This window comes from Orbicella franksi, chromosome 15, assembly GCF_964199315.1.
Source record: "Orbicella franksi chromosome 15, jaOrbFran1.1, whole genome shotgun sequence".
Lineage (NCBI taxonomy): Eukaryota > Metazoa > Cnidaria > Anthozoa > Scleractinia > Merulinidae > Orbicella > Orbicella franksi.
This window is the reverse complement of record NC_138159.1, coordinates 18,706,272-18,724,963: the sequence shown is the minus strand read 5'-3', so window position 1 is coordinate 18,724,963 and position 18,692 is coordinate 18,706,272. Positions and strand designations below refer to the sequence as shown.

The following is an 18,692-nucleotide window of genomic DNA, read 5'->3' as shown; positions in this document are numbered from 1 at the left end:
CGCATTATATGACGGGTTCCAAATATCCCAAAACAATTTCCAAGAATGGCTCCGTGTGTGGAGAATGGATATATCCGAAAGGAACCCAAACAACAAAGATCTTTTGAGGTTCGCAAGAGAGAACAAAGAAAAGATCACAGATTTGGTCGAACAAGAAACCCTAAGGTTAAATAGCGTTAAAGTAAGTTTCGGGTTACAAGTGAAGTTCTCAATAGAAAGAAACGACCAAACGCAATTCATGGAGCATTATTTCAAAGAAGACGAAACGCACGTTTTCAAAAAGAATGAAGAGGACCTGATAAGACAAAAATTCGACGAATTCATTGAAAACGCAAAAGGAGAAATAGAGCACTGGTCCGAGATGGGATCAGGATGGGCGGTTGAAAGGATACAGGTCGCATACGTGAATGTTGCGCGCTATCAGCCACTTCTCGGAGGGACCTATCTGCCACTTCCCGCCAAACTGGCGAAAAAGAAAGCGATAATAAACGTCCAAAACAGGGACAACGAATGTCTGAAATGGTCGCTCAGAGCCGCTTTATTCCCTCCAAAAGATGGAAAGAACCCGCAAAGACCAAGCAAATATCCTGTCAACGACGGCATCAACTACACAGGCATCGATTTCCCGACGCCGGTAAAACAAATAGAAAAGCTCGAGGCACAAAACCCGAAACTCGCAATAAACGTATTTGGCTGGGAAAACGATTGTGTGATTGTGCACCGGATAAGCCGAAAACAAGCGAACGTGCCGCGGATAAACTTGATGTTAATTGAGAAAGGGGAACTTCAGCATTACTGTTACGTAAAAAGAGAAAGCGCTTTGCTTTTCGATCAGACAAAGCACAGAGACGCAAAGCACTTTTGCATGCTGTGCTTGACAGGTTTCTCAAGAGCAGACTTGCTCGTGGAACACAAAAAATATTGCAACGGTGTGAACGGCAGGCCGACAAGGATTGTGATGCCGAAAGAGGGGGAAAACACCCTTTCCCTCGAAAACTTCAAAAAACAGATGAAGATGTCCTTCACTATTTACGCGGATTTTGAGGCTCTTGTCAGAAAGATTCATGGCTGTGAGCGTGAGAGAACGCAAACAAGCTACACAGAGAAGACCGAAAGGCACGAGGCATGCGGCTATTCTTACCTTGTTGTGAGAAGCGATGGTGAAGTGGTAGGCTCCAACACTTACAGGGGCGAAAACGCGGTGGGGGAGTTTTTAAGTGCCATTATGCAGGAGGAGGAGAAAATAAGAGAGAGTTTGGCCACACCAAAGCCGATTGAAGTGACGTGGAAGGACTGGGAAGACTTCAAGAAAGCGGTCGATTGCCACGTTTGCAACAAAGCTCTGATAAAAGACGAATTCACGGATTCTTTGCCTGTCTGGAACTTTGAAGAAGAACCGGATGAAGAAGGCGTAAGAGAAAAATGGGTTTACTGGGGGCAAGGCCACAAAAAATGTTTCTACATGGCACAGAAAGAGAAGGCGAATTGGGGATTTCAAAGGCTTAAAAGGTTGGAAGATGAAAAAGACAAGTTAAAATCAGAATCACAGGAAAACTGCAAGTACTGTGGGAACCATTTACTTCAGAAAACTTCAGAGACGCGGTAAAAGACCATTGCCACATAACGGGAAGGTTCCGCGGAGCCGCGCACAGCGAATGTAACAAAAAGTTGCGAATTAACCCCAAGACGGACCCAATACCAGTCGTATTCCACAACCTGAGGGGCTACGACGCGCACCACTTGATGCAAGCGATGTCGAAGCTGGAGAAAGAGGTGAAATGCGTCGCCAACAACATGGAGAAATATATAGCATTCTCGGTAGGTAATCTTCGTTTCATCGACAGCTTGAACTTTTTGCAAAGGAGCCTCGATTCACTTGTAAGAGCGACACCGAAGGAGTCGTTAAAAATAACATCAACGATTTCGAAAGGCAGCGACCTGCTTTACAAAAAAGGGATCTATCCTTACGAGTACATGGACTAAAGGGAAAGATTCAGAGAGACAAGGCTTCCGGACAAAGAGAAGTTTTACAGCAAGCTGAACGACGAGCACATAACAGACGAAGAGTACGCGCACGCGCAGGCGGTCTGGGAGGCTTTTGGATGCAAAACGCTGGGCGATTACCATGATCTTTACGTAAAAACTGACGTCGCGCTGCTGGCGGATGTGTTTGAGAACTTCCGAAAACTGTGCCTTGATCAGTGCGGGCTGGATCCGGCGCACTATTTCACGTCGCCAGGCCTCTCCTGGGACGCGCTCTTGAAAAAGACTGGGGTCGAGCTTGAGCTCTTCACAGACTACGAAAAGCACCTCTTCGTAGAAAGGGGGATGCGGGGTGGAATCTCTATGGTGAGCAACAGGTTCGCCAAGGCAAACAACCCGCAAGTACCGGGCTACGACCCCAGCAAGCCAAAAAAATACCTCCTCTATCTCGACGCAAACAATCTTTACGGATGGGCGATGAGTTTGCCTCTCCCGATAAGAGGCTTCAAGTGGAAAAGCGAGTTGCCCACAGAGGAGGAGATTCTTGGGATGAAAGAAAACGCAAAGAAGGGGTGCATTCTCGAGGTGGATCTCGAATACCCGCCAGAACTTCACGAGGAGCACAACAGCTATCCCCTGGCGCCGGAGAAAAAGGCCGTAAAAAAGGAGTGGATGTCGGACTACCAAAAGGGGCTGATGAAAGACCTGGACCTGAAACCCCCGGACAGCAAGAAGCTGCTGCTGACGCTTCAAGACAAAAAGTACTACGTTGTGCATTACAGGAACTTGCAGTTTTATCTGAAGCAGGGAATGAAACTGAAGCGTGTGCACAGGGTGCTGGAGTTCGAACAAGAACGCTGGATGGAGCCGTACATCCGGATGAACACACAGTTTAGGAAGAAAGCGAAGAGCGACTTTGAAAAGAACTTTTACAAGCTAATGAACAACTCCGTTTTCGGCAAAACCATGGAAAACCTGCGCAACCGCGTTGACATAAGAATAGTGCGCAGCGACGAGACGGGCAAAATAAGGAAATTGATCGCCAGCCCTTTGTACTCAAGGCATGTTTTATTCTCAAACGACATGGCGGGGATTGACATGCGAAAAAGCAAGCTGCTTCTAAACAAGCCGGTCTACACGGGGATGACGATACTTGACAACAGCAAGATCCTGATGTACGACTTCTTTTACAACGAGCTAAAAAAGAAGTACGGCTCAAAAGTCGAGCTCTTGTACACGGACACCGACAGCCTTTTGATTATAATCGAAACAGAAGACGTCTACGAAGACATGAAAAACAACATGCACCTTTACGACACGAGCGAGCACCCGAATGAGCATCCACTCCACTCAAACAAGAACAAAAAAGGCTTGGGCAAGATGAAAGACGAATATGCAGGAACCCCCATCGCAGAGTACGTTGGTCTTAGACCGAAAATGTACTCCATCTTGAAGGCGGACGAAAAAAATATCAAAAAAGCAAAGGGTGTGAAAAAAGAACGTTGTCAAGAAACAAATAACGCATGAACACACGGCACGAAAAATTGGATTTACTCTAAATTTGATCCTGATCAAAGTCGAAGTCAAATATGATCATAGCTTTGATCCAAACTTTGACGCGCGTCAAATGTGTGTCAAAAATGTCATGGCTTTGCCGATACATTTGATCCATGACAAAGAGGAGGGCAAATGTGATCTTAACTTTGACTCCACCTTTGACCCACGTAAAAGGGGGAATCAAATATCTTATGGATTTGCCATACATTTGATCCCTGCCAAAGGCGAGGTCAAACATGTCAATAACTTTGACTAAAGTTTTGACGCGCGTTAAAGGCGTTCAAAGACACCACGGCTTTGCATACCTTTGATCTCTTATGTCAAAGGCGTTCAAAGGCGGCATGGCTTTGTACAACTTTGATCCTACGTCATGTCATGTCAAAGGCGAGGTCAAATATGGCCATATCTTGCGACTCCGCTTTTAACGCCCTAATAACCTGCGTTTTCGTATTTTTTTCTGTTTTAACGATAAAATGAAAGCTTGCTTTTTTGCCAATGTGTATTTTTTTAATAAAAAAGTTTTCACTTGACCTGGAGCTCGCACAAGGAAGCAACTCGAAAACAGCGGGAAAACGCGGCTGCCAGCGGCTTCCCGCATTTTCTGGCCAATCAGAATAAAGGGAATAAAGGTCAACGAAGTCGGCTGTGAGGAAAACAGACATTTTTCTTCATTTGGCTTCATTATGGCAGCTTTGGTGAAATTTTCGTTGTGTTTTGGACCAGGGAAAGGTAAGTCTTTGAATTTCGTTCATTTTTTTTCAATGTTCAGAGAATAACGGAGTTTAAAAAGTAAATTAAAGGCAGCAATGGCTACATAAAGAGCTGTGAATTGCGTATATTTATGGCAAGACAGATCCTCGGCAGTGAAAACAATTTGGTCGAAGATTAATTGCACTTGACTGAATCACAGTTGATCGGCAAAGCTCTTCGTTAAGAAAGACCAAACTTTATTTTCAATTCACATATACTTATTTACAAAAGTTGACAAAGATAATTTTTTTTCTCACTCAGTCAAGTCTTGTGCATTAAATTGAAGTGTCTGTCATAGCATAGATTTTAGCATGATCAGTGCTTGAAATAAACGTAACTTAATAATTAAGCTTGAACTTAACTCTATTTACGTATAAATGGTTGTGCACAATGCCTCTGGTAATTTCTGAGCTTAAACAATTCCCTTGAAAGAAAGCTCATGTCAATATAAAGGAAATTTGCATTGAAGGAAAAACTCAGTCAGCCATGCATGACAGTTCATCACGACCTGACTTAATTATCATATTCATTATACCATTAAAAGAGTTGTTGACTCTTAAAATTTAATCTATGGATAAGTTTCTGCTTTTGTCTCTAGTTACCATTCTTTTGAAAAAAAGCTCTGTTTGCTGCCACAGTTGAAATTATGATGATATTTGTTCATTGATGTTGATAAATGACTTCACTGGGTTGAATTTAACAAATTGCATGCGGTTTAGTGTGGTCTGTACTCTTATCAACAATGATATGCATCATCACAGTGGTCAAAATGTTGTGGACTCACGAAGCACAGCTTTGTGAGTCCACAACAAATTTTGACCACTGAGATAGCGAGATCAGTAGCAATTGTAGTAAAAGTTTGTTTTGATATGTTGTATCAGGCTTATGGATCAATCATTTGGAACTCCACTATCTCCTGCCCAACCACCCCCCCCCCCGCCCCCCCCCTCTGAACCTGCCAGGCATTTGACATTTTGAACTGTCCCCAGGGCTAAGAATGGTTCCATACCAGATGATCAAATGCACCTACCCTGTGACATTTGCAAAACTGAGTAATAGAAATGTAGATTGAGTGTCAACCGAGGTGTCAATGGAGTGTTGATTGAATATCGATCGGGTGTTGATAGAGTGTCGATTTAGAGGATCGATCAAGGGTATCGATCGACACTCGACCACGGATGCCTTTAGTACACATAATCCAGCTTATCTTTAGTAGGTGAAATTGTTACAATGTTTGATAAAAAATCAAACTTGCCATTAGCTGCAAATTAAAAAGCTGACCCCATAATAATATTATTATGTGACCTCTCTGGACAATACCAGTAGTTTTAGAGTTTCATGTCTTGGTCTTTTGAGCAATAGACAATTAAATGCCAATAAATATGTGACTAGTGGAAATTTGCTGATGAATGTTGTTTTTATCCTTCAGCTAGCCACTCTAGAAGAACTGAAGAAATTAACAATAAATTCTGGGAGAGGATACAATATACAACTCTGTAGTTCATAGTCAACTCAGATGCAGTTGAATCATGCAATGCTCCAAAGTGTGCACACATCAGAACATTTTGGTAAGTAAAAGGCTGGAATATTCATTTGTTATTTCTATATTTTGTAGCATAGACTATCTTATAATTTCTTCAGCCACAACTTTTAATATCTTTTTCCAGCAAAGAAAGGATATAAATAGACTTTGAAAACCTGGCTATAGCTTATTAATGTTATTTTAATTGATCATTTTTATTACAGTCTCACTCTGTGAAAAAAAAAGTTGTTTCTTTTTGGTTCATTTAAGGGCAAGTGAGGAAATGTTGTCTTTCTTAAGGGACAAATACATCAACTGGCTCACCTGGATGAAAATTAAGTAATTAAAATGTTATTGAAAACATGCAAGGGGTGGGAATCTTTTTGGTAAATGAGTCAAAGTTGCAGAATGTTGCAAACCAGTCTCAGGAAATGTTGGTTTTTGACTGGTAAAAGCTGAGTTTTGAATCTAAATTTTGAGTGGTTGTCTGCAATATCGACTGTTTTGGTTTGGCCATCAGGTTTCCAAACCAAATTTTTCCAAGCAAAATTAATAATATGATTAATTCATAACTTAATTGATGGGATCAGTAGAGAATTTAAGGCGTAGAGGATTTGATAATAACTTAGTAAAAGTAAATTGACAAAGACATTTATTTGCTTTTACTCAATTGAAAATTTTGTTGGCAAATTTGACTGGATAATAGCCATTTCTCTCTATGAGATGCGGCTGCACTGGGAATCATAGTGGTTGTATTCATCATCTTGGACTGGATTTTTGTTTCAATGAATGAGCCATGCAATTCCATGCAGACATGTCTCATGTTAAATCATTTAATTTCAGGAATTTTTTTCAGTGGAAAAAAGTGTACAAGTAGTTGCTAACTGTTTACTAATCAAATGTGCAATTATTTTGATATGTTTATATGCTCCTTTTCACATATGATCTACAATGAAAATAAGGAAAAAGATTACACTACTGAACATGAAGAGATCTGTGGAAATTACACAGGAACAGCAATATTCCCAAAGGTGTGTGTATTCCTCATTTCTTGTCACAGTTTATGTCAGATTTGTTGATTTTTAGATTGCTATTCTGCAACCATAAAAGATCTTTGTTGTAAGAGGTCTGTAAGATGTCTTTAAGAGACAGACAGACAGATGGACTGGTAAACTGGCTCTAGGCTTTTTGTTTATTTGTGCCAAGCTGTACACTTTTAAAATGACTCCAAGTCTTTGTTCTCTTATGAAATTCTAGCTGGGGATAACCCTTGTTCAGCTGGCGAAATTAGCTTGTTAAACTGGCTCTTAATGACATACCTGTGTGACCAAATCTCTGAGTAGAGTGGAGAGAAATACAAAAAAAGGCTACTATTGACAGAAGCACAAACTATTCGGAGGAGGAGTAATGATCTGATTGGTCACGTTTTATTAATGTGATATTAGCAAAAACTATAGGCAAACTTTAAGGAATAGAATGCCAAGATTCACCCTTAATATTCATTTCCAACGTTTTTGTCTGTTTGCTTTTGTTTAGACAAATGCGGACAAGCAGTGGTCGACAGGATGGACTTATCCAGTGAAGATGCATTGATTAATTTCGTCAACGCCTTAGACTTTGTCAAAATGTGTCTTCCCTAGAAATCATGGGGATTTAGTTGGCATTGACCCTCAACAAGGCAGTTTAACCACTTTGATGAGAAAGAAGTGGAAAACACTGTATTCCATTCCACTTATAATGCAAGAATGAGCAAGTGCAAGAAGCAGAAAAGGAGAACTGCCAAAACATAAGGGGTTCCATGCAACGGACTGTACGTGCCATCTGGAAAGGACGCTTATACACTAGTTGACTTTTGTGCGAAGTTTGCTATATCTTTCCCGAAATTTTGCGGTTGTCTTCCCTATTGTCTAGTCTGGTCTAGTAAATTTAAGGAACTGAGAATTTAGCCGTAGTACTTCAATGTTAGATAAATGCACTTTGTACCATGGAAGATTTGTTGACTGTTGTTTTCACGATAGACAAGACAATGTTTTCCTTATGATCAGTCTCATTACGTGTAGTTTGAAACCAAGCCTGCAACGTGGCTTTTTGAAACCTGAAGCCCAAAACATTTATGTAAGGTACTTGAAGGTATTTACTCTTGATAAAAACGGGGGGGAAAATTGAAACTGAGATTAAGTTGAACATTTATTTTCTTAAAATTAGGCGCAATGATCTTTCCGGGCCGCTTTTCCGTTAACATTTGCCAATAGTTTGGTACAAAATAACCTTATTAAAGCTGATATATTCTTCAAAACTTGTCAGACATAAATCAAGAGTACGGATCTAATTGCATCTTTCGTATGCGGAGCTACAAAGCTAGTGTAGCAAGCAGAAAAAAGCGTATAAGATGTGGGTCGCGCGAAACGTGATCAACGGTCGCGCAGCGCGAAAGAGGAGCGCGAGCGAGAAGTTCGGGCGAGACGCGCGAGCGCGGAACGCGCAGAGTACCTTTGACAAACCTTTGGCCTGCGTCACAGGCATCTTCGACCACGTCTTTGGCAAACCTTTGACTCGAATCGCAGACAAATTTGATTACACTTTTGACCCGCCTTTGACAGTGCGCAAAGGCGTATCAAAGGATCACCTTTAACCCTAAAAACACAGGCGTTCAAAGGTGAGTAAAAACGGCCTTTCCCGCCTTTGATTTGGTGGTAAAGGTTTATTCACAGATGATCTTTGATTCGCGTCACAGATCGTCAAAAGCGTGCAAAGGCGACCTTTACAAAACCTTTAACAACACATTTGACGCGCGGTAAAGGCGATTTTTCGTGCCGTGGTACAGTACAAGGAAACGCCTTTCGGTGGGAAGCAGCAATGGCATGGAATGAATATTCTTCGAAGCGAGGGTCACGAGATCTACGGTATGCATCTTAACAAAATTCGCTTTCGCCATTTGATTCAAAGCGATGGATTGATGACGACGGTATCCATACAAAAGCTTACGGATACACCTGCATGGATATGTTGTCAACATTAACAGATGACGAACTTAGAGGGTTGGAGGCCGAAGTTTCAAAGTTGCTCTGGGGTAATTGTGTGTTCGGAGGAACAACCAGCAGCTCTTCGCGCACGAAGCCGCGCTTGGGCCCGTCGCGCAGATAGTATAGAACGGGCTGATCCGGTTTGGAAAAAGACCTTTCAATGTCGAAAACTTTCAAAGACCAGATTGGATCCGTGGCCCTTTTCACGCCTCCTTCAAGCTCGCCGGGCTGGTAGAGATAACGAACTTAGACAAGAGAGGGGAGGATTTTTTCGCGTTTTCCAACAGGCCTCGTGTAAGGTGTCGACGGCCTTGCGTAAACAGATTTTTCTTTGATGGCGACGGCGGGTTTCATGCCGATAAGGCTTGTGACCTCGTTGTTCATAGCCGAAACAACTTCAGGAAGTCTTTTCACCCAGGCAGTGGACCGCTTGCCCTCAGGGAGAAGCATCTCTTCGGCGTACTGGTGCCCGAACAATCGCTCAGCCAGAGTGCGGTTGAAACGTTCGACAATGGCCTGGTCGCGGTGAATGTTAACGCGCCCGCGCCAGATAAAGGTTTTGTGCTTGTCCATCTCTTTGGTGACGGCGCCCGTGAATTCGCGCCCGGGGTCAACCTGCAGCATTTCGGGCCATTCGAGAGGCGAGCGCTTGTAAATCTTCTGAAAGGCCAGTGCGACCTCATCAGAATTTTTCGAAGTCAGGGGTTCGGCCTCCTTTTAGCGACTGGCCACGTCGACAACGGTCAGCGCGTATTTGAAAACTTTGCGGCCGCGAGGGAGCTTGTCGTGCGGAAGAAAAAGAAGGTCCGCCTGATGGACCCTGTTGGGCGTGGGAACATCGAATTTCGGCCGAGGAATCCGCTTCGGCGCGGGCAGGTATATCTGCCAGAGCGCTTGCCTGATCAGCCACTTTTTTGCGGCTTCTTCAGGTACCTTGGCGGCCTCGGCCAATTTTTTGATGCCTTTCCAGTAGCCCCCAGGGCTGTAGTAAATCTTTGCGAGTTTCGCGTCCATATAAGTAAGTTTAAAGGAACCGGAAGGCCGCGTAGCCCAGAGCGAGAGCGCCGGCGCCCACGAACGCGAGTTCACCGTTTTTCTGCTGCTCGCTCGGCTGATAGAAATCTGAGAACTTGGGCTCCTTGGGGGGCACCGTCTTTTCGTCAGGATGCGCCTGGTTGCAGAGTTTGAAGGCGTAGGCCGTGTTGGTCATGTTCTGCTTGGCTTGCTCTTTTGTTTGCGCGTTGGTCGCGATCCAGTCGAGAAGTTGTGTCCGGTCGCGCGTGTATTTGGCGTAAGCGGCTTGATAATCCTCGAGAGCCTTGTCATGGCGCTTTTTTTCTTCAAGCGCGGCTTTGTCGCCCCCGCCGAGCGCCCTCGCCAGATAATTGCCACCGATAAAAGCTATGGCGTTCAACACAGCCCCGCCAATCATGATAGCGATGCTCGCCATGGTATATATTATCGGAAGATTTTTTCAAATGCTGGCGGGGAGGATTTTCTGGTCCTCAAGGTACCCTTTTAGCGCAATGCTGCCCGCCACGACGACGGTGAACTTCATGTAATTCATAAAGCTGCTGCTGGGATCAGAAGTGAAATTCTCTTTCACAACCTTTTTCGCGACCCAGCCGATGCCCGCGGCTAATCCAGTGATAGTTGCGGCGTCAATGACGGTCTTGACAAGCTTGTTGTCGGACATGGCGCGCTTGATATAAGGAAAGAGCGAAAGTTTAAAACAAAAATTAATATGTCTTCCCCGCGTCCTTTTCTGCGCACTTGGCACACAACGCCTCTTCTTCTTCTTCTTCTTCTTCTTCTGCAACCTCGCCGCCAAAGGCTTCATTCAAAAGATCGGCGGTCGCGCGAATGACGCTTATGTTTATGTCGTACAACACACTCGAGATAGTATAAAAGGTGAAGAAAGAGACGAGCAACTTCGGAACATCAACTGTGAACATGTTGATATACTTTACACGCAAAGGTTCAAAGCATTTTTCTTAATCCTTTTGGCCGTGTCACGCGAACAGGTTCTGGCGCGGGCTTCGGCGTTTTGAATTTGTCGAACACGGGCTTGGCCATTTCCATGAGCTCTTCACGCTTGTAATAGATCCCAAGAAGGGAAACTCCAACGCCGCCAATAGCGATCCATTGGTTGGCGCTGAGGCCGCCGCTATTTGGGCTTTTTTCTTTTGTATCCGGGGCCGCTGTGGCGGCTTCCGCTTGCTTTTCTGCGTAATAAGCCTCGGCGAACGCTTTCTTCTGTTCTTCTCGGGCCAGCCGTCTTTTTTCGGCAGAAAGTTTTCCGGCGGCCACACGCTTGGGGTCTTTCTTGCGCTGCGTGGTTGCAGTAGGAGTCGTCGCTTGCTGTGTGATATCGGCGGCAGGCGCTGCCTTGGTCTCTACCTGAGGCGCAGTGACGGCGGCAGGCGCTGCCTTGGTCTCTACCTGAGGCGCGGTAACGGCGGCAGGCGCGCTCTCGGATTGTTCGGTTGACATTGAAGCGAACCGTATTATGAGCAAATGAAAAAAGTTTAATTGTTAACGATTTGTCAGCAAGACCTCAGCATTTGTTGATGAATGGTGACCAGCGGCGCTCCGCGCAGCGAAGAAAATTCTTGGGGTCGGGGGTTTCACCCCCATTTATTCTGCAGTTGCTGAGCCAGGTACTCCCTCAACGTCCTCAAAACCCTCAAGCGGATTGCTGTTTTCATCACGAGAAGGGTGGCTCTGCACCGGCAACTGTGTGGGGTTCCACCCTACATCTCCGGGGCGCGGGGCAGAGCCCTGCTGTGGGCTATAATCAACATGTTTCGTGGTGATGAACACCGCGTTGGCCGCGGCAAGAAACCGGCCGCACTTCAAAGAAAGGTTGCCGGCCAGATTGGAGAGCTTTTTGTTCAAGATGTAGTCGTTTCTGAGCTCTTTTTGGTAAGCCTCGATGTCTTTGATTTTGACGGCCATTCCGACCGCTTTGGTTGCAAGAAAAACAAAGCTGTCGATCAGGCTTTCCGTTGTCTTTGAGCCCACGTACGCCTCATAGCGTTTGGTGTATGTCTCGACATCTTTGGCGCTCAGGCGCTTCACCTGCTCGTGTGTCAGCTGCACTCCGATGGCCTCTTCGGCTTTGCCTGTGGACACGAGAACGGCCAACTGCTCGCGAAGAGCGGGAATGTCGGGTCCGGGGGCGGTTGGGAAAAGGCCACCTGCGGGACCACTCGACGGCGCGGGCTCCGCTTCAAGAAGGTTCATAACATTCGCTAACGCGTCTTCTGCAGACATTGTGCAAGGCTATATGCAACTTTCATTTTTTTATTCAAATAACTTTATCCCGTAGGGGTGCCGAAGCGCGAACATAAGATAAGAGAACTTTTGCTCTTTCAGCTGTGAAAGCAATCCTCTGTACTCATCCGGGGAGAGCTCGCCGGCGTAATCGTCGAAGATGGCTTTCATTGTCCTGGCCGAGGGGGTGTAAAAGAGGACGATCGCCGCCACGTTCTCCCGGAAGGAAGCTGTTATTCCGGTCAACTTCTGGGTCAGCGCCCACACGCTGATGCCCATATGTCGCGCAGAAAAGGCTAGATTCACCAGCTCGCCTGTGCACCCTTTCACGTCTTTGGAGGCCGCGCAGTCGTCTAGGATTATGAGCGTGTTGGTGCCCTCGGAAAGCCATCTCACGAGCTTCAACCACCTTTCCACGTCGTGCTGCTCACAGACTATCACATCCATTCTCGGATCGTTTTCGCCAAGCTGGTGGTAGGTCTTGTTGTGCGTGAACGTCGGGCAGATGAGCACGATGTAGTCGAACTTTCCGCGGAAAGGGCCGTAGAGCTGGTCCTCAACGAACCTCGATTTGCCTGAATTGGTCGGCCCCACGATGAGAGCGTTGAAGGGTATCTTGCTTGGGTCCATGTTCTATTCAATTCTGTACAGATTCTAGCTGTCTTTCCATAATGTTGAACTGGGAGTCAGCGATGACGAATACGTGGCAGTTCACGTTGCCTGAGCCTTCGGATTTCCTCTCGATTTCCAGCTGGACACCGTCTGTACTGTTCACAATGCGCTTGCCACTTCCATGAATTTCTTGGTCCGCCATGGAGCGCATATCAATCAGAAGCCCGAAATTGTCTCCGGTGTAAAACTTTGTCACATCCATGTGCTCGGTTTTATTTTTTCCTTCACGAAGAAGCGTTGGGCCTCTTCCCACATGTCCTTGCCTTCGACGCCGTTGTTGTAAATCATGTTGGGCGAGCCGTTGATCGTGACGCTGACTTTCGTCAGATCCGGGAAGACGTATTTTTCTGAATCTCTGGCGCCATCAGCATACGGCTCTATGAACAGTAGCAGGAGGGCTTTTAGCGACCTTTTTTGGGCATCGATTTTGATGTTCTTCCTCGTGTCGGTGTCTTTTTTGAAGGTAACCACTTGGGAACGCATCACGTGGTCATAGGCGAACTCTTTTCCGCTGGAGTAAACGCTATGCGCCTCGTCTGCCAGTGTCTTGCTGCGGATCATATCGTACTCGAGCTGGATGTTGGTCAGCTTGTATTTCAGCTTGGTTGTATCGGAGCCTTTGACCACATGTGCAGCTTCAGCCAGGGTTATTTCGAACGTGAGGTCTTTGTAAAGGGCCTGGGGGTAGAAAACGCCGTGGTCGGTTAAGATCTGATGGTCCAGCCTGATCCGGTACTTGCTCCCGTACACCTCGTTCAGCTTTTCTTCAGCGTCGACGCCCGAGGTTTTCTTGTCTCCCGCGCCTGAGCGGATCTTGCATAAATCTTCGCTCTGAATCCCTTCGAGGATCCTGTTGTCTCTTTCTTCCTGCGAAAGGAAAAGGTCTTCAAAGATTTTGTAGATGCCGTAGCCGACCGTGTCTTGCAGGGTTTCGCCTCCAAACTTCACGTGCAGCTTGTCAACAAGCGCCCGCGTGACGTTCTGGACAAGGAAGTTGTTGGCGTGCCCTCCAGAAAGGTCAATGTTAAACACAAGCGCTAGCGAGCCCGGCACCAGAACCTCGTTCACGTTCAGCTTGGGCACGTACAGAGTTTCGCCGGGGTTGGCTTCAGTGCGGGAAAAGGTGATCCGCTTGACCGCGCGCTCGGCCTGCATGCCGTGTAATGTTTTTTACTGTACGTCGCGCGAAGGTTCTCTGGAACTGACATTGTATAATATACGCGGGCGATAATTTTCTAATTTAAAAATAACAGGCTTCACATATATCGCTATGGCGGAAGGCGGTGGCGAATTTGGTTACAAAGATCCGGAACTTGACAAACGGATTGACCACGACGATGATGGTGATGGAGAACAAGAGGGTGACACGACCCGTCCTTTTCATCCCGGCTGGGCGTCCACTCCCTACCAACCTGGCGACCCCTACCACGGGGGCGAACAAACGCAAATGTCTTCTATGCGGCACGAGCAGTCCGGCCTGCCTGACACTTCTTATGCCGAGACATCATTTTTTGGAGAAGACAGCCCTTTGCTTGAACCAGATTCGGAACGGAAATTTGTCATAGAACGGTTAAAAAGGGTCTTTACCAACTTTAAAGAGAGTAGTTTTGCAATTATGAAAGGCACCAAAGAGAAAACCAAGGGTAAAATTGTTGCAGTCGGTACGGGTGGAGGCGAGTACAAGATTATGAAAGAGGACGGGATAAACTTCACGCAAAGTTTTTTGGACAAGTTTGCGGACAAAATTGGGCCGAGAGCTGCAGATGTCATTGTGGAAGACCGGGACACCATCAGAGAAATGAAACAAAGACAAAAAGAGTCAGAGAAACAACTACAACAGGTGGAAAAACTCGCTTCGCAAAGAGAACAAGAAAAGAAAGAATTGGAGGTTCTGAGACGCAAAATCGAGCAAACCGACGCTAAGATTGATGACATTCAGGATGAACATGGTTCGAATCTTGAAGTGAAGCAGAGCTGCATAGGCTCAAAGAACTGAAAAAGAACTATCAAAACGATCTTGAAAACGAGAAAAAAGCTTTAGACTCGCTCACAAAAAAAGCAAGAAACGTGGAAAAAGAACAAGAAAAGGTCGACAGTCTCAGGGCCAGAATCGCGGCAAAAGAAAGTGAAACAAACGCCATGGAAGAAAGGCTCAACCAAACAAAACCGTTGGACGCCCTGAAAGAGCAGGAAAGCGAGCTGCAGCGCCAAAACGAGGAAGACCAGGCGATCATCCAAGATGAGAATGCCTCGCCCTCTGAAAAAGAAGCCGCAGAAGACAGAGTTGCAGAAAGAAACGAGGAGATCGCCCGTTTGCAAACTCAGATCGCGGAAAGGGAAAGGGGGCGGCCTCTCTTGGAAAGGGTCAAGGAGATCTTCAAAAAATATGGCGTGACGTTGACCGCCATTCTTCTCGCCGCCGGGACCACAATCGGCGCTGTCATCGGGGTCCTCACCAGAGGTTTGAAAGCCACCGGCAAAGCTTTGGGGAACGGCCTCAAAGATATTGCCGCGAAACTCGGCTCTCTGCTGCCCGGGCTGATTGGCTCGATTGTGAGCTTCCTGTTCAAAGCCGCCAGCCAAGTCGTCGGATTTCTGACCGAGCACACCTGGCTTCTCATTCTTGCCGCGGTGGCCTTGTTGTTCGAAAAATATTTTAAGAAGCAGTGTTAGCTTAGCGCCAAGCCGTGAACAGCAACGCCGATAATCCAGTAACACCGACAATTACCGCCGTTTTGTTAACTTCGTGCTGCGGCGTTTTGTCTGCAGCCTCGGGCTCAATTTTTTTGCGCCGGTGGCTGCGCTTGTTGAGTTTCGGACGAAGCTGGTTTCCTGTGGGGTGGAACACCACGCCCCGATTCGGCTGTTGCAGCTTTGTGAATCGGGTTGGACGGGTGGCTATTGGGCGGGTTAATTTTTTACGGGCCGCCTGCCATGTGTTTGAGCCCAGCGTTTTTTGTCTCCGGGTTTACCTCGTTATTCACCCCCAGTTTCATTCCGGAGACCGCCTGTTTCAGCTTGTTGTTGTAACCGATCGTGCTTGCGGTGTTGATTATCATCTGCGCGGGCATGAGCCACGCCATGGGGGCAACAGCGAGATTGAGCCTGACCTTCGCTTGGTCCACCGCGAGCTGGTACCTTTGCACGCTCGCGGCCAAGTCGGGCTGTCTGATCGCGTCTTCCATCAGCACCAGGAACTCGCTCTGGGCTTCTCTCGCCCGACCGCCATAGCCGAGAATGCTGCTGCGGACGTTGACTTGCGCGCCCAGGACGCAGTAAACGAAAACCTCGATTGACTGGTTGATTCTCGACAAGCCCGCCTGCGTCAAACCGTTCGCGGTGTTGGGCGCGAACCAGTCTGCTTGAGCATCTGAAGCGGCCCCCGGCTCGATGTAATAGATCAAGTCCCCATTTATAGCTTTGCCGCCTTCATCGCTGAATTTGTTCCATCTCGGGTATTTATAGTCGGTTTTCGACGGGTCCGCGCCGGTCGCGTACACGTAAACGCTTCCCAGACCGTGGTTTTCCCCGTGCGTGAAGCGGAAATCGCTCGAGGGGGCAATGCCGAACTCGCTGCATATCCTTTTGTACGAAGCGACGTCGTAATGATTGTTGTATTGGTTGAACGGCGGGTCTCCGGGCAAAGCGCTCATGCTCTGAATTCCTCCAAGCTGGTACAAAATGCGCCTAACCGTGAAGTACACGTGGAATTTGTAGAAAGCTCTTATCTGCGGGGGGAGATCCATCCCGCTGTCAAAGATTTCGCGAGAAACTCCGCACCCCTGTGTCGCGCAGAAAACCGCGAAGTTGAGCTGCTGCGGCCAATATTTCATGTCAGGCCCTCCCAGCCAGCGTTTTGATTCGACTGCCGACGTGTGCCTGAGTTTGGTGTTTTGAAATATTTCTCGGAATTTCGTTGTGAAATGTTGGTCAGGCGTGACGTATATTTGGATTGGGGCGTCGAATATTTTTTTCAAACTTTGCGCTTTACCGTCGAAAGGTACGGCAGGGATGGGCAAGGAAACTTTTGAACCAAGCGGCGCCAGCTGGTAAGGAAACCCTCCAATGGCCCCCGAGCGCTTGTCTTCCAAACCCAACGCCTTTTTCATTTCCTCGCTCCAATATTTTTTGTCTGAGCCGAAGACGCTTTGAAGCGAGCCTGGACCCTCTTTGAAAAAGATTTCTTCTGTTACGTTTTTTCCGTCGGTATTCCCCTGAGCAATGAAACGGGATCTATCGGCCTTGGGGAAATGTGCTGCAAATTCTATCCATGCGTTTGTCTTGGCTATTGCGTCTTTTATCACAATGTTTGGATCTTTCCACACATTCGCCATATTATTTGAACACAATTTTATTTGTTGAATATAAAAATGGTTGTTCTCACTATTGCCGCACAACAGAACGGCGAGACTCTCTATTTTGAAAGACCGATACCGAGAGTCGTTTTCATGAAACTCATTTCTTGCAGTTTGTACAACAGCTGGTACAATTTGACAAGAGAAGGTTCGGCCACCTTGGGTGATAAAGATAAAGACAGAGCTGTATCAGTCGGTAAAATAGTCCCAGGGCACTACAGTTTAGAAAGAATGGCAAAAGAAATTGAGGGTCTGTTCGAAAAATACCAATATAAATCTTTAAAAACCGCGATTAATCAACCTCTTGGCCAGCTTGTAATCAGAAATTATGGTTCTGGGGCAAAAAATATTGAATTTGATCGCGATTTATCCAATATGCTTGGTATTGGGCGAAAGTTTCCGGCTTACAGCTTTGCTTTCGTGAAAAAGCTTGGCTCTCCTGCTACATATTTCATTCATTGCGACTTGATCGACACAGAACGGAATCTGTTCAATGGCAAAAGGTCAAATGTCTTGGCCTCGTTTGATGTGAAAGGGAACCCTTTTGAAAAGGTAAGCTACCAGGGTTCTCCGCAACAGGTTTTGCGATACTGCTCTACAGGCGAGTTCGTAAATAGCATCACAATTAGCGTCAAAGATGAAAACGGTGAACTCTCTGATTTCAATGGGCTGCCGCTTCTTTTTGAATTAGAGTTAAATTAAATTTCTATATATATGCAATGTCTTCGGCAAATCTGTTGCCACCAAGCGCGCCGCTTCCAAGCGCGCCGCCTGCTGAGCCACTGTATCCGGTGGTGGCGGCAGAGCCTTCTCAAAATTTCCGCTTGCAGAAGGTCAACGAGATTTCCAACACATTGGCCGGCGAGGTCCACCACTATCGCCTCGTCGCAAAAAAATACAAACGAGCGAGAAAGTTCGTTAATTGGGGCGCCGCCGGCTCCAGCGTTCTCTCGGCAGCGTTTTCCAGCGCGAGTTTTGGCTCCGCTCTGTCTGTGGTTGGCTTGCCGGCTGCCGTTCCTCTTGGCGGCGCTGGTGGATGCTTCGCTCTCGTTTCGTCTGCGATGATTCTCGCCAGCAAAAAGCTCGACTCGAAGATCAAGAAGCATCAAGAGATCACCACGCTCGCCGTTGCCAAGCGCGACACCGTCAAGAGACTTCTCTCGAACGCTTTGAACAACAACGAGGTGTCTTCCCACGAGTTCGAGACTATCCTTTCGGAGTTTCAGCAATATAACTTTCTGAAAGATCAGGTCCGAGCAAGGATGCTTCGCCAACCATCAACGAGAAAGCTTCCTGATGTTGATGTCCAAAAACTTGAGAAAGACATCCGCGGCAGACTTGAAGCCGAAATGATAAAAAAAATCACGAAACCTCCCGCTTCGAACTAAATTTCGTGCGAAAAAACACAAAACTCTCTCTTTGTCTTGTCAAAAACAGGTGATTGCGGTATTTGTCATGCCACATAAATAGCCTTGAACTTTCGAGAAGGTTACTCACTGACGCAGTCATGTGCGAAATAGGGAAAACCCCCCGATCAGCTGTTTCTTTTTATCG

The 18,692-nt window shown here is 46.5% G+C and overlaps 1 protein-coding gene and 1 long non-coding RNA gene across 2 annotated transcripts; one reads left to right on the top strand and one right to left on the bottom strand.

Moving 5' to 3' along the window:
- Positions 1-5,322: 5,322 nt before the first annotated feature.
- LOC145470236 (uncharacterized) lies at positions 5,323-7,475 on the top strand. The gene is made up of 3 exons (XR_014042461.1): positions 5,323-5,858; positions 6,775-6,843; positions 7,349-7,475. It is a non-coding gene; the product is annotated as an uncharacterized LOC145470236 (long non-coding RNA).
- Positions 7,476-12,970: 5,495 nt separating this feature from the next.
- Positions 12,971-14,354, bottom strand: LOC145470176 (uncharacterized). The gene has a single exon (XM_081454009.1). The coding sequence runs from the start codon at positions 13,936-13,938 to the stop codon at positions 12,976-12,978; it is 963 nt and encodes a 320-aa protein (XP_081310135.1). The 5' UTR covers positions 13,939-14,354; the 3' UTR covers positions 12,971-12,975.
- Between the last annotated feature and the right edge of the window lie 4,338 nt (positions 14,355-18,692).